This window comes from Neovison vison, chromosome 6 (assembly GCF_020171115.1).
Source record: "Neovison vison isolate M4711 chromosome 6, ASM_NN_V1, whole genome shotgun sequence".
Classification (NCBI taxonomy): domain Eukaryota; kingdom Metazoa; phylum Chordata; class Mammalia; order Carnivora; family Mustelidae; genus Neogale; species Neogale vison.
In genome coordinates this window covers 122,840,515-122,860,414 of record NC_058096.1, presented here as the reverse complement: position 1 = coordinate 122,860,414, position 19,900 = coordinate 122,840,515, and the positions used below count along the sequence as shown (strand labels likewise).

The 19,900-nt window shown below is 39.2% G+C and overlaps 1 protein-coding gene across 3 annotated transcripts in view; it reads right to left on the bottom strand.

Annotated features, from left to right (window-relative positions):
• Positions 1-19,900, bottom strand: part of GOLGB1 (golgin B1) — a 124,527-nt gene that overhangs the window by 64,158 nt on the left and 40,469 nt on the right. The window contains exons 6-8 of one of the 3 annotated variants that reach the window (XM_044252244.1): positions 16,802-16,927; positions 14,495-14,617; positions 13,306-13,419 (exon numbers count right to left, since the gene is read on the bottom strand). The exons of 1 other annotated variant lie outside the window; for it this stretch is intronic. In XM_044252244.1, the coding sequence (XP_044108179.1) occupies positions 13,306-13,419; positions 14,495-14,617; positions 16,802-16,927 (363 nt within the window). The remainder of the gene's footprint in view (positions 1-13,305; positions 13,420-14,494; positions 14,618-16,801; positions 16,928-19,900) is intronic. One more of the 3 variants, XM_044252245.1, reaches the window with a different exon arrangement.

Sequence of the window (19,900 nt, the reverse complement as noted above, 5' to 3'; positions counted from 1 at the left end):
CATTATTCTTGTTCTTTTTTTAACCTACTTACCATTACAATAGAGGTTCAGTATAACATATACTATAATAACCTTTTAACTTGACCTTTTTTCATACATATACCTCTGTTTTCTTTTTCTGTTCTATTTTTTTTAATATACATATAGATATAAGCTTCAAGGTAATCTTCTTTCCCTAATCAATACTACTCCTATATATAAACCAGTTTTACTCTCCCTTTATCTCTGGAAAATTGAGCCCTTTAACAAAGATATCAAGATACCCTCAGGAGGAATCAAAATAACCTTCCTCGCCCACATTGAGGATTTATAACCACCATGCCATCTTTGTTTTCTGTCAGTATTTCTGTGTATTTGTTTTTGTTCTGGTAGTATATAAATCTGATCCTTGGAGTTCATTTTGTCTGGGTTCTTTTTTTTTTTTTTTTCTTGTCACTTACTTTTCACAGTCTTTTCGTTTGTCCGTTTTTGTTTGTATACCTAATAAATCTTACCTTTGGGGCCCATTCTGGCTGGGCCTTCTTTTCTTTTTTCCTGTCTCTCTCTTTCTCTTTTTTTTCTTTTTTCTTTCTTTTTGGTGATGACTTATGATTGCTCAGAAGCATTCTAGGGTGCATCTTGCCTGGATGACGGCTGATATATTCAGCTACACATCCCCTCAACTACATCTCACCAAAATGACTAGGAGGAGGAACACCCAACAAAAGAAAAATTCAGAGACTGTGCCCTCTTCATTAGAACTACTGGATATGGACATAAACAGTATGTCAGAATGGGAATTTAGGGTCAGAGTTATCAAGGCAATTGCTAGGTTGGAGAAAACTGTTAGTGACAACATGGAATTGCTAAGGGCAGAAGTGAAAGCCACCTGGAGAAGAAGTTAAAAATGGTATCAATGAGGAGGAGGAGTCAAAATGGTGGAGAAATAGCAGGTTAAGACGACATCAGGTAGCAGGAGATCAGCTAGATAGTTATCAAACCACTCTGAACACCTACAAATCCAACAGGAGATCAAAGAGAAGAAGAGCAGCAATTCTAGAAACAGAAAATCGACCACTTTCTGAAAGGTAGGATCGGCGGAGAAGTGAATCCAAAGCAACCGGAAGATAGACTGTGGAAAGAGGGGCCAGCTCCCAGCAAGCAGCAGAGCAACAGAGCACAAAATCAGAACTTTTAAAAGTCTGCTCCACTGAGGGACATCGCTCCAGAGGCTAAGCTGGGGTGAAGCCCATGCAGGGACAGTGCGGCCTCAGGTCCCGTGGGGTCACAGAAGGATTGGGAGTGTCTGAGTGTCACAGAACTCACAGGTATTTAAGCGGGGAAGCCGGCTACAGAGACAAGAGCCGAGGAGTGAACTCTCAAGTCAGGGTTACCTTAAATTGTGATCTGTGGTACAGGCCACTGCTCTATGAGCAGGGACCCCACAAGATTCAGGGAGAGCCCCCCGCCCCCGGAAGAGCAAAGGGATCTGAGGGGTTTGGAGACTCCAGGCGGGGCTGTATGCCAAAGACAGAGATGCTTGGTCACAGGCTGGGTTAGCGGGAAGTGCAGCCGGAGGCCAGGGAGATGGGAGTGATTGAGCACTTTTCTCTGAGGGCTCACTGAGGACTGGGTCCCTGAGCTCTCGGCTCCTCCAGGCCGGAGATTGGGAGGCTGCCATTTTCATTCCCGTCCTCAAGAGCTCTACGGAAAGTGTTCAGGGAACAAAAGCTCCCGAAAGCGAACCCAAGCGGATTACTTAGCCTGGTTCCAAGTTGCAGACCCTGGGGGCGCAGGATCTTTTGCTCGTACCCAACGCCAAGGCAGTGGCGGCTGTCTGGGAGCTCCCGACCGCCAGAGAGGTTCCAAGCAGCGATCGCACACTGAGATTTTGCCGCTGGCCCGGGCTGGGAGTGCCCGGCTTGCGCGCACCTCTTTCAGAGGCGGCTGTGGGTCGGGCGCGCGTCTGGGGCACTGAGAACAGGTCGCTGGTCCATAAGCCCCAGGCTGGGCTTTTGTGCGCCTCTGTCAGGGGAAGAGTTTCGGCGCGCGGCTTAGGCTTTGAAACAATGGCGCGGGTCAAAGAGCGCCGGCCGGGCCTTTGTAATTCAGGGGAGCTTGAGGGATGTGCGCTCGTATCTCAAGCTTTGTGGTAGGGCTAGCGCGCGTTCTGCAGACCGGCGGGGCTCCCATCCCCTCACAGGAACTAGAACCCATGCGTTCTCGGGTGCGCTGGCGGCTTAGGGACCAAGAGCGGTTTCTCCACCGCACTCTCTCTGCCTGGCCTCTGGTAAGGGTGGTGCAATTCCGCCTTGGGCAAAGACATTTGAGAATCACTACAACAGGCCCCTCCCCCAGAAGATCAGCAAGAAATCCAGCCAAGACCAAGTTCACTTACCAAGGAGAACAGCAGAATCCAGAAGAGGAGAAAGGAAAGCATGGAATTCATGGCTTTCTGCCCATGATTCTTTAGCCTTGCAAAGTTAATTAATTTTTCTTATTTTTTTCGTCTGCTAAAATTTTTTTTTAACTTTTACCCTTTCCTCTTTCAAAGTTTTTTAACTAGTTTATCCTAACAATACCTTTCATTAAAAAAAAAAAAACTTTTTTGAAACTTCATTATTATAGTCATATTTTATCCTTCATTTTATCTAACTTTATTTTTTGTATACACATAGGGTTTTTTCTTCCAAAAAATTTTGGGATACAACTTCTTCTAGTAGGTCAAAATATACCCTCTACCTAGCACATGGCTTTGTTCTAGTCTCCAGCCTGAGCAAATTCTCTACATTTTCTTTTTCTTTATTCTCCCAACAAACTTATCTTATCAACATCTTTTTAGAAATTTTTTTAAAAATTTTCATCTTTATAGCCATATTCCATCCCTTCATTGTCTTTACCCTTATATATGTTTTTCATTCTTTAAATTTTGGTAGGAAGATTCTTTTAAGAGACCAAAATACTCCCCAAATTAAATGGGTGACCCTGTTCTATTCACCAATCTAAAAATATATATATATATATATATATATATATATATATACTTTTTTATATTTTTTCTTTTTGAAATTTTTTTTTCTGAACTTCTTTTTACCCCCTTTCTTCCCCCCACAATTTGGGGTCTCTTCTGATTTGGCTAAAGCACATTTTCCTGGGGTCTTTGCCACCCTTTTAGTATTTTATCTGCTCCTTCATATATTCTTACCTGAATAAAATTACAAGGCAGAAAAACTCACCACAAAATAAAGAACAAGAGGCAGTACCGAAGGCTAGGAACCTAATCAATATGGACATTGGTAATATGTCAGATCTAGAGTTCAGAATGACGATTTTAGAGCTGCTAGCTGGGCTCAAAAAAAAGCATGGAAGATATTAGAGAAATACTGTCTAGAGAAAGAAAAGCCCTTTCTGGAGAAATAAAAGAACTAAAATCAAACCAAGCAGAAATCAAAAAACCTATTATTGAGGTGCAAACAAAAATGGAGGCTCTTACTGCTAGGATAAATGAGGCAGAAGAGAGAATTAGTGATATAGAAGACCAAATGACAGAGAATAAAGAAGCTGAGCAAAAGAGAGACAAAAAACTACTGGACCACAAGGGGAGAATTCGAGAGGTAAGTGGTACCATAAGACGAAACAACATTAGAATAATTGGGATTCCAGAAGAAGAAGAAGAGAGGGGGGAGGAGAAGATATATTGGAGAGAATTATTATAGAGAATTTCCGTAATACGGCACAGGGAACCAGCATCAAAATCCAGGAGGCACAGAGAACCCCCTTCCAAATCAATAAGAATAGGTCCACACCCTGTCATCTAATAGTAAAATTTACAAGTCTTAGGGACAAAAAGAAAATCCTGAAAGCAGCCCGGGACAGGAAGTCTGTAACATGCAACAGTAAAAAATATTAGACTGGCAGCAGACTTATCCACAGAGACCTGGCAGGACAGAAAGAACTGACATGATATATTCAGAGCACTAAACAAGAAAAACACACAGCCAAGAATACTATATCCAGCTAGGCTATCACTGAACATACAAGGAGAGATAAAAAGCTTCCAGGACAAACAAAAACTAAAAAAATTTGTAAACACCAAACCAGCTCTATAGGAAATATTGAAAGGGTCCTCTAAGCAAAGAGAGAGCCTAAAAGTAGTAGACCAGAAAGGAACAGAAACAATAGACAGTAACAGTCATCTTAAAGGCAATACAATGGCACTAAATTCATGTCTGTCAATAGTTACCCTGAATGTAAATAGGATAATTGCCACAATCAAAAGACACAGAGTATCAGAATGGATGAAAAAAAAAAAAAGTATCAATATGCTGTCTACAAGAAACCCATTTCAGACCCAAAGACACCTCCAGATTTAAAGTCCATGCTAATGGATATCAAAAGAAAGCTGGGGTGGCAATCCTTATATCAGATCAATTAGATTTTAAGCCAAAGACTATAATAAGAGATGAGGAAGGACACTATATCATACTCAAAGGGTCTGTCCAACAAGAAGATCTAACAATTGTAAATATCTATGACCCTAACATAGGAGCAGCCAACTATATAAACCAATTAATAACAAAATCAAAGAAACACATTGACAATAATACAATAGCAGCACAGGACTTAAACACTCCCCTGGGAACATTCTCCAGAATAGATCACATCCTGGGTCATAAATCAGGTCTCAACCAGTATCAAAAGACTGGGATGATTCTTTGCGTATTTTCAGACAACAATGCTCTGAAGCTAGAACTCAAGAGGAAAGTTGGAAAGAACCAAACTACATGGAACTAAAGAGCATCCTTCTAAAGAATGAATGGGTCAACCAAGAAATTAAGGAAGAATTGAAAAAATTCATGGAAACAACTGATAATGAAAACACAACGGTCCAAAAACTGTGGGACACAGCAAAGGCAGTCCTGAGAGGAAAATATATAGTGGTACAAGCCTTTCTCAAGAAACAAGAAAGGTCTCAAATACACAACCTACCCCTATCCCTAAAGGAGCTGAAGAAAGAACAGCAGAGAAAGCCTAAACCCAGCAGAAGAAGAGAAATAATAAGGATCAGAGCAGAAATCAAGGAAATGGAAACAAACAAACAAAAAACCCCAATAGAACAAATTAACGAAACTAGGAGCTGGTTCTTTGAAAGAATTAATAAGATTGATAAACCCCTGGCCAGACTTATCAAAAAGAAAAGAGAAAGGACCCAAATAAATAAAATCATTAAGGAAAGAGGAGAGATCACAACCAACACCAAAGAAATACAAGAACATATTATAAGCAACTATACGCCAGCAAATTTGACAATCTGGAAGAAATGGAGGCATTCCTAGAGACATATAAACTGAACCAGGAAGAAACAGAAAACCTGAACAGACCCATAACCATTAAGGAGATTGAAGCGGTCATCAAAAATCTCCACAAACAAACAAGAGCCCAGGGCCAGATGGCTTCCCAGGGGAATTCTACCAAACATTTAAAGAAGAATACATACCTATTCTGCTGAACTGTTCAAAAAATAGAAATGGAAGGAAAACTTCCAAACTGATTTTATGAGGCCAGAATTACCTTGATCCCAAAACCAGACAAGGATCCCATCAAAAAAGAGAATTACAGACCAATATCCTTGATGAACACAGATGTGAAAATTCTCACCAAAATACTAGCCAATAGGATCCAACAGTACACTAAAAGGATTATTCACCATGACCAAGTGGGATTTATCCTGGGCTGCAAGTTTGGTTCAACATCCTCAAATCAATCAATGTGATAAAATACATTGATAAAAGAAAGAACAAGAACTATATGATACTCTCAATAGATGCTGAAAAAGCTTTTGATAAAGTACAGCATCCTTTCTTGATCAAAACACTTTATAGTGTAGGGATAAAGAGTACATACCTCAATATCATCAAAGCCATCTATGAAAAACCCACTGTGAATATCATTCTCAACAGAGAAAAACTGAGAGCTTTTCTGCTAAGGTCAGGAACATGGCAGAGATGTCCATTATCACCACTGCTATTCAACATAGTACTAGAAGTCCTAGCCTCAACAGTAAGACAACAAAAAGAAATTAAAGCATCCAAATTGGCAATGAAGAAGTCAAACTCTCACTCTTTGCAGATGCTATGACACTATATGTGGAAAACCCAAAAGACTCCACTCCAAATCTGCCAGAACTTGTACAGGAATTCAGTAAAGTGTCAGAATATAAAATCAATGCACAGAAATCAGTTACATTTCTATACACCACAACAAGACAGAAGAAAAAGAAATTAAGGAGTCAATCCCATTTACAATTGCACCCAAAACCATATGATACCTAAGAATAAACCTAACCAAAGAGGCAAAGAATCTATACTCAGAAAACTATAAAGTACTCATGAAAAAAACTGAGGAAGACACAAAGAAATGGAAAAATGTTCCATGCTCATGGATTGGAAGAGCAAATATTGTGAAAATGTCTATGCTACCTAAAGCAATCTACACGTTTAATGCAATCCCTATCAAAATGCCATCCATTTTTTTCAAAGAAATGGAGCAAATAATCCTAAAATTTATGTGGAACCAGAAAAGACCTCGAATAGCCAGAGGAATAATGAAAAAGAAAGCCAAAGTTGGTGGCATCACAATTCCAGACTTCAAGCTCTATTACAAGCTGTATTCATCAAGTCAGTATGGTACTGGAACAAAAACAGACACATAGCTCAATGGAAAAGAACAGAGAGCCTAGAAATAGACCCTCAACTCTATGGTCAACTAATCTTCGACAAAGCAGGAAAGAATGTCCAAAGGAAAAAAGACAGTCTCTTCAACAAAGGCTGTTGGGAAAATTGGACAGCCACATGCAGAAAAATGAAACTGGCCCATTTCCTTACACCACACATGAACATAGACTCAAAATGGATGAAAGACCTTAATGTGAGAAAGGAACCCACCAAAATCCTTGAGAACACAGGCAGCAACCTCTTCAACCTCAGCCACAACAACTTCTTCCTAGGAACATCGCCGAAGGCAAGGGAAGCAAGGGCAAAAATGAACTATAGGGACCTCAACAAAATCAAGAGCTTTTGCACAGCAAAGGAAACAGTTAACAAAACCAAAAGACAAATGACAGAATGGGAGAAGATATTTGCAAACAACCTATCAGATAAAGGGCTAGTATCCAAAATCTATAGAGAGCTTAGCAAACTCAACACCCAAAGAACAAATAATCCAATCAAGAAATGGGCAGAGGACATGAACAGACATTTCTGCAAAGAAACATCCAGATGGCCAACAGACACATGAAAAAGTGCTCCACATCACTTGGCATCAGGGAAATACAAATCAAAACCACAATGAGATATCACCTCACAGCAGTCACAATGGCTAAAATTAATAAGTCAGGCAATGACAGATGCTGGCAAGGATGAGGAGGAAGGGGAACCCTCCTACACTTTTGGTGAGAATGAAAGCAGGTGCAACCACTCTGGAAAACAGTATGGAGGTTTCTCAAAAAGTTGAAAATAGAGCTACCCTATGACCCAGAAATTGCACTACTGGGTATTTACCCTAAAGATACAAACACAGTGATCCGAAGGGGCACGTGCACCTGAATGTTTATAGCAGCAATGTCCACTATAGCCAAACTATGGAAAGAGCCCGATGCGGGACTTGATCCCAGGACCCTGAGATCATGACCTGAGCCGAAGGCAGCGGCTTAACCCACTGAGCCACCCAGGCACTCAGGACACTACATCATTCTTAAAGAGTCTATCCACCAAGACGATCTAACAACTGTAAATATTTATGTCCCCAATACAGGAGCAGCCCACTACATAAGACAACTGTTAATCAAAATAGTCATATTGATATGAATACATTAATACTAGGGGATCTTAACATACCACTCTCACTAAGAGATCATCCAAGCAGAAAATCAATAAAGGAACAAAAGCACTGAATGACACATTGGACCAGATGGCCTTCATAGATATATACAGAACATTCCACCGTAAAACAACAGAATACTCATTCTTCTCACTTGTACATGGAACTTTCTCCAGAATAGACCACATGCTAGGTCACAAATCAGGGCTCAACCGATATCAAAAGACTGAGATTATTCCCTGTATATTCTCAGACCATAATGCTTTGAAATTGGAATTTAACCACAAGAAGGTTTAAAAGGAATTCAAACTCTTGGAAGGTAAAGACCACCCTGCTTAAGATGGTTTTGATCAACCAGGAAATCAAAGAACTTAATTCCTGGAAACCAATGAGAATGAAGACACTTCAGTCCAAAACCTATGGGATATGGCAAAGGCGGTCCTAAGGGGGAAATACATAGCCATCCAAGCCTCCCTCAAAAAAACTAAAAAATCCAGAACACAACAGCTATCTCTACACCTTCAAGAACTGGAGAACCAACAACAATTTAAGCCAACACCACAAACAAGAGGGAAACTAATCAAGATTAGAGCAGAGATCAATGAGATAGAAATTAGAGATACAGTAGAACATATCAACAAAACTAGAAGCTAATGATCTTTTTGAAAGATCATTAAGATCGATAAACCATTGGCCAAACTAATCCAAAAGAAAAGAGTGAGGACCCAAATTAATAAAATTATGAGTGAAAAGGGAGAGATCACAACTAACACCAAAGAAATGGAAACAATCATCAGAAATTCTCATCAACGGTTATACACCAGTAAGTTAAGTAACCTAGAAGAAATGGGCGCATTCCTGGAAAATGATAAACTTCCAAAACTGAATCAGGAAGAAACTGACAACTGGATTAGACCAATATCTAGTAAATAGAGTGCAGCAGTGATCAAAAACCTGCCAAAACACAAGAGCCCAGGACCTGATGGATTCCCTGGAGAATTATAACAAGCATTCAAAGAAGAAATAATGCCTATTCTCTTGAAGGTGTTTCAAAAAATAGATACAGAAGGAAAACTTCCAGACTCTTTTTATGAAGTCAGCATTACCCTGATCCCAGAAGCAGGCAGTCCCCACCAAAAAGGAGAATTTCAATATCCCTCATATTGAAATATCCAATATCCCAAATAACCAATATCCCTGATAAATATGGATGCCAAGATTCTCGACAAGATCCTAGCAAATAGAATTCAACAGTACATTAAAAAGATTGTCCACCATGACCAGGTGGAATTCATTCCTGGGCTACAAGGATGGTTCAACATTCTCAAATCAATCAATGTGATAGAACAAATCAATAAGAGAAGAGAGAAGAACCACACTGGTCCTCTCAATTGATGCAGAAAAAGCATCTGACAAAATTCAGCATCCATTCCTGATTAAAATGCTTCAAAGTATAGGGATAGAGGGAACATTCCTGAACTTCATAAAATCTATCTATGAAAGACCCAGAGCGAATACCATCCTCAATGGGAAAAAGCTCACAGCCTTCCCGTTAAGATCTGGAACACGACAAGGATGCCCACTCTCACCACTCTTGTTCAACATAGTATTAGAAGTCCTAGCAACAGCAATCAGACAACAAAGAGAAATAAAAGGTATTCAAATTGGTAAAGAAGAAGTCAAACTCTCTCTTCGCAGATGACATGATTCTTTATATGGAAAACCCGAAAGACTCCACCTCCAAACTACTAGAACTCATACAACAATTCAGCAACGTGGCAGGATACAAAGTCAATGTGCAGAAATCAGTGGCTTTCTTATACACTAACAATGAAAATACAGAAAGGGAAATTAGAGAATCGATTCCATTTACTATAACACCAAGAACCATAAGATACCTGGGAATAAACCTAACCAAAGAGGTAAAGGATCTGTACTCGAGAAACTACAGAACACTCATCAAAGAAATTGAAGAAGACACAAAAAGATAGAAGACCATTCCATGCTCTTGGATCAGAAGAATAAACATTGTTAAAATGTCTAGACCGCCTAGAGCAATCTATACTTTTAATGCTATTCCGATCAAAATTCCACTGGTATTTTTCAAAGAGCTGGAGCAAATAATCCAAAAATTTATATGGAATCAAAAAAGACCCCGAATCGCTAAGGAAATGTTGAAAAACAAAAATAAAACTGGGGGCATCATGTTACCTGATTTCAAGCTTTACTACAAAGCTGTGATCACCAAGACAGCATGGTACTGGCATAAAAATAGACACATAGACCAGTGGAACAGAGTAAAGAGCCCAGATATGGACCCTCAACTCTATGGTCAAATAATCTTCAACAAAACAGGAAAAAATATACAGTGGAAAAAAAGGCAGTCTCTTCAATAAATGGTGCTGGGAAAACTGGACAGCTATATGTAGAAGAATGAAACAATTTTCAAACAATCTTAGGGGGCTGAAGGGGCAGGGGGTGGGAGGTTGGGGGAACCAGGTGGTGAGTACTGGAGAGAGCACGTATTGCATGGAGCACTGGGTGTGGTGCAAAAACAATGAATACTGTTACACTGAACACAAATTTAAAAAATTAAAAAAAAAAAAAGACTGTCCACCATGACCAGGTGGGATTCATCCATGGGATATAAGGGTGGCTCAACATTCACAAATCAATCAATGTGATAGAATAAATCAGTAAGAGAAGAGAGAAGAATCACATGGTCCTCTCAATTGACGCAGAAAAAGCATTTGACAAGATACAGCATCTGTTCCGATTAAAACGCTTCAAAGTATAGGGATAGAGGAAACATTCCTCACCTTCATTAAATCTATCTATGAAAAACCCACAGTGAATATATTCTCAATGGGGAAAAGCAGACAGTCTTCCTTTGAGATCAGTAACAAGACAAGGATGTCCACTCTCACCACTGTTGTTCAACATAGTACTAGAAGTCCTAGCAACAGCAATCACACAACAGAAAGAAATAAAAGGTATTCAAATAAGCAAAGAAGAAGTCAAACTCTCTCTCTTTGCAGATGACATGATACTTTATATGAAAAACCTAAAGGACTCCACCCCCAAACTACTAGACCTCATACAACAATTCAGTAATGTGGCAGGATACAAAATCAATGTCCAGAAATCAGTTGCTATCTTATACACTAACAATGAAAATACAGAAAGGGGAATTAGAGAATTGATTCCATTTACTATAGCACCACAAACCATAACATACCTGGGAATAAACTTAACCAAAGAGGTAAAGGATCTGTACTCGAGGAACTACAGAACACTCATGAAAGAAATTGAAAAAGACATAAAAAGATAGAAGAGCATTCCATGCTCATAGATTGGAAGAATAAACATTGTTAAAATGTCTATACTGCCTAGAGCAATCTATACTTTCAATGCCATCTCAATCAAAATTCCACTGGCATTTTTTGAAGAGCTGGAACAAACAATCCTAAAATTTATATGGTACCAGAAGATACCCCGAGTTGCTAAGAAAATGTTGAAAAAGAAAAACCAAACTGGGGGCATCACATTGCCTGATTTCAAGCTTTACTACAAAGCTGTGATCACCAAGACAGCATGGTACTGGCATAAAAATAGACACATAGACCAGTGGAACAGAGTAAAGAGCCCAGATATGGACCCTCAACTCTATGGTCAAATAATCTTTGACAAAGCAGGAAAAAATACACAGTGGAAAAAAGACAGTCTCTTCAATAAATGGTGCTGGGAAAATTGGACAGCTATGTAGAGAAGAATGAAACTCGACCATTCTCTTACACCATACATAAAGATAAATCGAAATGGATAAAAGACCTCAATGTGAGGCAGGAATTTATCAAAATCCTAGAGCAGAACATAGGCAGTAACCTCTTTGACATTGGCCACAGCAACTTCTTTCAAGACATGTCTTCAAAGGCAAAGAAAACAAAAGCAAAAATAAACTTGTGGGACTTCATCAAAATCAAAAGCTTCTGCACAGCAAAGGAAACAGTCAACAAAACAAAGAGGCAACCCACAGAATGGGAGAAGATAATCACAAATAACACTACAGACAAACGGCTGATACACAAGATTTATAAAGAACTCCTCAAACTCAGCACACACAAAACAGATAACCATGTCAAAAAATGGACAGAAGGCATGAACAGACACTTCTCCAAAGAAGACATACAAAGGGTAACATGCACATGAAAAAATGTTCATCATTAGCAATCAGGGAGATTCAAATCAAAACCACATTGAGATACCATCTGACACCAGTTATAATGGCCAAAATTAACAAGACGGTAAACAAGAAGTGTTGGAGGGGATGTGGAGAAAGGGGAACCCTCTTACACTGTTGATGGAAATGCAAGTTGGTGCAGCCGCTTTGGAAAACAGTGTGGAGATTCCTTAAGAAATTAAAAATAGAACTACCCTATGACCCTGCAATTGCACTACTGGGTATTTACCCCAAAGATTCAGATGTAGTGAAAAGAAGGGCCATATGCACCCTAGTGTTCATAGCAGCAATCTCCACACTAGCCATCAGAGAGATTCAAATCAAAACCACATTGAGATACCACCTTACACCAGTAAGAAAGGTAAGTAAGAAAGAGGCCAAAATTAACAAGACAGTAAACAGCAAGTTTTGGGAGAGGATTTGGAGAAAGGGGAACCCTCTTACACCGTTGGTGGGAATGCAAGTTGGGTGCAGCCACTTTGTCTGTCAAATAAATAAATAAAATCTTTTTTAAAAATGAAAAATAGATCTTCCCTATGACCCTACAATTGCATTACTGGGTATTTACCCCAAAGATACAGATGTAGTCAAAGGAAGGGCCATCTGTACCCCAATGTTCATAGCAGCAATGGCCACAGTTGCCAAACCATGGAAAGAACCAAGATGCCCTTCAATGGACAAATGGAAAAAGAAGATATGGTCCATATATACAATGGAGTATTATGCCTCTATCAGAAAGGATGAATACCCAATTTTTGTATCAACATGCACGAGACTGGAAGAGATTAAGCTAAGTGAAATAAATCAAGCAGAGAGAGTCAAATATCATACGGTTTCACTTACTCGTGGAGTATAAGGAATAACACAGAGGACATTGAGAGATGGAGAGGAGAAGTAAGTTGGGAGAAGCAGGAGTGGGAGACAAACAATGAGAGACTGTGGACTCTAACAAACTGAGGGTTTTGGAGGGCGATGGGGTGGGGGGATGGGTGAGCCTGGTGGTGGGTATTAAGGAGGGCACGTATTGCATGGAGCACTGGGCGTGGTGCATAAACAATTAATTTTGTAACACTGAAAAAAAAAAAAAAAAGATTCTCTCTCTTCCCCTCTGCCCTTTCCCAAACCCCCAAAATAAATAAATAAATAAAAACAAGGTGAAAATGAATACTCCACTCCCAAGGCAGGCAGTAAAGATCACAAGGTAGTACCTGGTTTTTCTGTTCAGCAGTAGTCAGCTCCTGTTGCAGCAAGCCCACGACCTGACCACGGCCCAATAAAGCTTCTTCATGCTCTTCAAGCTTCCTCTGCAGCACCTTTAATTTCTGAGAAGGAAATGTCTTAGATACAGTGTGCTACACCAATGAGCACCGTTATCTGTTTACCTTTCAAAAGATTGTGTAGATTTGTGTATTTAAGAGTTCTGAATGTTGAGGATGGCAGATTAAAGAGTGGGACACCAGCATGCCATGCTCCCCATCCAGCATCAAAAAACAGAATCTCCAAAAATGACTTCTCCAGTAGAGTGACAATAGCTAAACTGAGACACAAGCAAGCCCCTGAATTAGGGAGTCTTTTTAACTATTCAAGAAAATGATACAACCACTTTTAAAACCATATAGAGTCAATTTCCTATACCTTAGTAACATAAGTGCATGTATATCTCACTCACCAACGAAAGCATTTTATGCAGGCAAGAACCTTCTCTTCTAGCTTTCATGCATAGGACATGCACTCGATAAATATTTGTTGGATAAATAAATCAATAATACATGTACACATTAATATTCCAGTTCAAAAAGTGTATTCTGAAGGATTACTTAGAATATGGAAGAAGTTTTCACTCAAAAACAATTAAATGGATCAACCATGAAAACCACTAGAGCACTTCTGGTTACCACACTACACTACACACAGAGAAAAATAAATACCTTGGAGTTAGTAGATGATAAAAACAATGAAGCCAATTTCCGAAGTATACTCAATTATTTTTTTAAGAATAATCCATTTAATAAAAGACTTTATGTTTCAAAATCACTACCTTTCATTTAATTTTTTGAAAGTTTAAAACTAGCTTCATTGATTTGAAGCTTTGGATCAGGTGTTTAATGAAGCTACAATTGGCAAACTGAAGAGAAACTGATTTCTGACTACCACATACATTTGCCAATTAAAGCCAGCTTTTGAGTACCAACAACCTGGTTAGAGGCATAAAAGGCAAGGTAAGGACAAGAAAAAATAAATATTAATATGCAACAGATGATAAGAACACCAAAAAGAAGCCAATTAAGGAGCACACTAAGACCAAGTGGAGAGCAGTATGTAAGGGTAGAAAAGTGGCTGTGATCATTTTAAATGTTAACCAAATGACAGTCATTCTACTAAGTTTTAGCAACACACCTGTTGCATCTCTGTTTCCACATCTGCCTGGGTTACTAACTGAAGAAGCTCATCTTCATGAAGACGAACTTGTGTTTCAAAGCGGGCATCTTTCTCTCGGACCACCTGCTGCATGGAACTCAACTAAAGACACACACCAAAGAAACTATACATGTTACACTCCCCGAATATTGCACAAACAAAATTCATACCCTATTCTTCCAAGACGAACACTAAGAACTGATAGGCAATAGATTTTAATCAAATTTTTAATGTCAAGGATGAGAATGCTGGAAGAGAGATAGGTATGCCTGACAGTAACTTCCCAATGTAAGAGAAATCCTATTATCAAACTCAGAAATCAGCCCAAATATAAATTCTGATTAAAAATTATATTTGCATAGTTATTAGAAATGCTTAAATATACAAGAGGTATATTTTTCAAAAGTTCTGCAGAGATTAGAATATTAAAACTACAAAGTGAAGTTAGATTTCTGTGAAGTCCTAGGCACGTTAATAGCACACACATTCAGTGAAATTGACATGCCCTGTAAGGCAAACTTCAAGCTAAAAGATCTTTTATTCAAAATTCTCTACAAGTGGAATAAATCCCATTTGATCGTGGTGAATGATTTTTCTTAATGTATTGTTGGATTCATTTTGGTAGTATTTTACTGAGAATTTCTGCATCCATATTCATCAAGAATGTTAGCTAGTCTTCAAAGAACTGCTTCTACCAAAGAACTTCATGTATTTCCAAATCCACACCACCTCCCCAGACAGCTATTTTCAGCTGTCATTACTTGCTAGTTTCTAGATCATCCTCACTTGTAACTGGCTCTTAACAGAATAAAATGGAAGTAAGTTGACTGTGAGCTATTTAGTACCAGTGTTTTAGTTTAGTTTTGTTTTGAGGATGTGGATGTCTGTAGATGAATGCCTGCTTATTTACTTCCTTAAGATCTGTAATTGAGCATGCTGACCTGATCTTAACTTGCCCATTTTGTATTGGTCCTTCAACTACTGCTAATTTCTCAATTTGTGACATCTTGAATAGCTCTCCTTCTAGGTAGGAAAAAAATCTTCATAATTTTTTTGATTCTCTGTTCAGACATTACTATGAATTTGGAATCCTGTGTTGCAAATGTACAGGCACTGGTGTCCCTCATTAGCCAAATGCATCTCATATCCTTCCCTATAAATGTACCATATTCGTTTTTCTCTCTGTGATTTCGCTCAGACCATTTCCCACAAATGGAATATGTTCAACCATCTTATTGAGATTATTATCTATCCATCACAGTTTTGCCTAAATCCTAAGTTTTCCATATACCTTCCTTGGTTGTCACATTCATGGTAACCTCTTTGACCTCTTAAAATACTTTACATTTGTGTTGATGCTTACTATTCACTTACTCTGAATGGCTTACATTATGATGGACCTGTTAATATATTTATATTCTTGGCTTTCCATGTTATAAGCTGCTCGTAAAAATCACATTTTGTATTTCTCTATCATACATTGTATATAGTTCTTGTACATAAAAAGGATACAATAAAAGCTAATAGATAAAAGTAAGGATTTCAAGATACACTATATAACTGTATACACAGGAGCAGGCCATCCATGGACAGAAAACATCATTAATACCATAAGTTACCAAAAAATGAAAAACACTCAATGGAAAGGACTAACTATCATGCAAAGATACTTCACAGGGAAAAAAGTTTCACAAGTCAAAAACTTTCTCAAAGGAAAAATGCAGAGGTGGGTGATCACAGTGGAAATTTAGAAAAACAGACAGAAGGAGTTGAGAATGCCAGCTCAAACCGTCTGATCCTGGTATCAGAAATAAATATGAGGAATATTACATATTAGTGCCATATAACACTGAATCATGTAACTATAGCACTTTCTATTGTATGCCCACTTAAGTACTCTTCTGATTATAATTTAACCTCCTATTAAGGTTTTACTATAGGGAAAGAATGAACATAATCATTTGTATTTCTTTTGGTTTATCTACCAGTCTCTTTCAAACAATGTGAGTCCATTCCCAAGAGACTGAATTTCTGTGTGCTATTAAAACCAACTTTCAGGCTTGTATAACTAAGAAACAGCCATAAAACAGGCTATGGCAAATTCATCAAGGTAAATGACACTTCTAATTTCTTCTACTATTATACGCTTCTAATTTCTACTACAACATTCTAGCTACTATACTTTTATATACTGAGGTTTTAAAAAATGACTGTCTGAATTGGCTTGTCACCATTAGACTTTCATGATTCTTTATTCTAATGCTCATGAGGTACCTTCCAACCTACCTGAGCCGCTTGCTCTGCCTGCGTCTGACTGAGCTGGGCTTTCAGAGAGCTAATGAGTTCCTCCTTCTCTTGGAGCTGTTGTTTCATCATTAAAAATTCTTCCATCTCTGTTGAACTCTTACCAAACTGGAGACACAGAAGGAAAAAGTATGTATTTAAACAAAAGAATTAGCACTCCTAATTCTTTGACGTCCCTTTCTCAACCGCCCAAAACACCTACCAATATCCTTCTAATTTGCACTTAATACAAAAAAGAACTGCAAAGGGAGGAGTCAAGATGGCGGAGAAGTAGCAGGCTGAGACTACTTCAGCTAGCAGGAGATCAGCTATAGAGCTTATCTAAAGATTGCAAACACCTGCAAATCCATCGGCAGATCGAGGAGAAGAACAGCAATTCTAGAAACAGAAAAACAACCACTTTCTGAAAGGTAGGACTGGCGGAGAAGTGAATCCAAACCGACGGGAAAATAGACCCCGGGGGGAGGGGCCGGCTCCCGGCAAGCGGCGGAGCAACGGAGCACAAAATCAGGACTTTTAAAAGTCTGTTCCGCTGAGGGACATCGCTCCGGAGGCTAAACCGGGGCGAAGCCCACACGGGGTCGGCGTGACCTCAGGTCCCGCGGGGTCACAGAAGGATCGGGGGTGTCTGAGTGTCGCAGAGCTTGCGGATATTGGAACGGGAAAGCCGGCTGCAGAGACAGAGCCGACAGTAAGCTCGCAGCTCGCTGTTGCCTTGAACCGGTCGCAAGCTCGGTGAGCTCAGAGTGCGGCCGGAGGTTAGGCAGACGCGAGTTACTAGGAGCTGTTCGCTGAGGGCGCACAGGGGAGCAGGGCCCTGGGCTCTCCGTTCCTCCGGGCCGGAGACCAGGAGGCCGCCATTTGTATTCCCGTCCTCCGGAACTCTACGGATAGCACTCAGGGAACAAAAGCTCCTGAAAGCAAAGCCGAGCAGATCACTCAGCCCAGCCCCTGGTAAGGGCGGTGTAATTCCGCCTGGGGCAAAGACACTTGAGAATCACTACACCAGGCCCCTCCCCCAGAAGATCAACAAGAAATCCAGGCAAGACCAAGTTCACCTACCAAGGAGTGCAGTTTCAATACCAAGGAGAGAGCAGCAGAATTCCAGAGGAGGAGAAAACAAACCACGGAACTTATGGCTTTCTGCCTGTGATTTTTTAGTCTTGCAGTTAATTTTTTTTTTCTTTTTCATTTTTTTTTCTCTTCTTCTAAAATTTTTTATAATTTTACCCTTTTCTTTTTTAACGTTTTTTAACTAGATTATCTAATATATATATATTTTGCTTTTTTATACTTTTCTTTATTCATTTTCTTTTTTTTTAATTCTTTTTTTTTCTTTCTTTCTTTTTGAACCTCTTTTTATCCCCAAATCAGAAGAGATCCTAATCTCTTCAATCTTTTTTTTTCTTAATTCTTTTTTAAACTCTTGATTGAATTTTTAATTCAATCTCTTTTTTTTAATTCTTTTTTTCTTTTTTTTCTTTTTTTCTTTTTGAACCTCTTTTTATCCCCAAATCAGAAGAGATCCCAATCAAAAGAGATTGGGAGATCCCAATCAAAGGAGATGCCAATCAGAGGAGATCCCTCACCCAATCGAGAGGGGGGAGAAATCCCCCCGCATGATTTGGGATCTCTTCTGATTTGGTTAAAGCATATTTTCCTGGGATTGTTGCCACCCTTTTAGTATTTTACTTGCTACTTCATATACTCTTAGCTGGACAAAATGACAAGGCGGAAAAATTCACAACAAAAAAAAGAACAAGAGGCAGTACCGAAGGCTAGGGACCTAATCAATACAGACATTGGTAATATGTCAGATCTAGAGTTCAAAATGACAATTCTCAAGGTTATAGCCGGGCTTGAAAAAGGCATGGAAGATATTAGAGAAACCCTCTCCAGAGATATAAAAGCCCTTTCTAGAGAAATAAAAGAACTAAAATCTAACCAAATTGAAATCAAAAAAGCTATTAATGAAGTTCAATCAAAAATGGAGGCTCTCACTCCTAGGATAAATGAGGCAGAAGAAAGAATTAGCGATATAGAAGACCAAATGACAGAGAATAAAGAAGCTGAGCAAAAGAGGGACAAACAGCTACTGGACCATGAGGGGAGAATTTGAGAGATAAGTGACACCATAAAACGAAACAACATTAGAATAATTGGGATTCCAGAAGAAGAAGAAAGAGAGAGGGGAGCAGAAGGTATACTAGAGAGAATTATTGGGGAGAATTTCCCCAATATGGCAAAGGGAACGAGCATCAAAATTCAGGAGGTTCAGAGAACGCCCCTCAAAATCAATAAGAATAGGCCCACACCCCGTCACCTAATAGTAAAATTTACAAGCCTTAGTGACAAAGAGAAAATCCTGAAAGCAGCCCGGGAAAAGAAGTCTGTAACATACAACGGTAAAAGTATTAGATTGGCAACTGACTTATCCACAGAGACCTGGCAGGCCAGAAAGAGCTGGCATGATATTTTCAGAGCACTAAACGAGAAAAGCATGCACCCAAGAATACTATATCCAGCTAGGCTATCATTGAAAATAGAAGGAGAGATTAAAAGCTTCCAGGACAAACAAAAACTGAAAGAATTTGCAAACACCAAACCAGCTCTACAGGAAATACTGAAAGGGGTCCTCTAAGCAAAGAGAGAGCCTACAAGTGGTAGATCAGAAAGGAACAGAGACAATATACAGTAACAGTCACCTTACAGGCAATACAATGGCACTAAAATCATATCTCTCAATAGTTACCCTGAATGTTAATGGGCTAAATGCCCCAATCAAAAGACACAGGGTATCAGAATGGATAAAAAAACAAAACCCATCTGTATGTTGCCTCCAAGAAACTCATTTTAAACCCGAAGACACCTGCAGACTTAAAGTGAGGGGGTGGAAAAGAATTTACCATGCTAATGGACATCAGAAAAAAGCAGCAGTGGCAATCCTTATATCAGATCAATTAGATTTTAAGCCAAAGACTATAATAAGAGATGAGGAAGGACACTATATCATACTCAAAGGGTCTGTCCAACAAGAAGATCTAACAATTTTAAATATCTATGCCCCCAACGTGGGCGCAG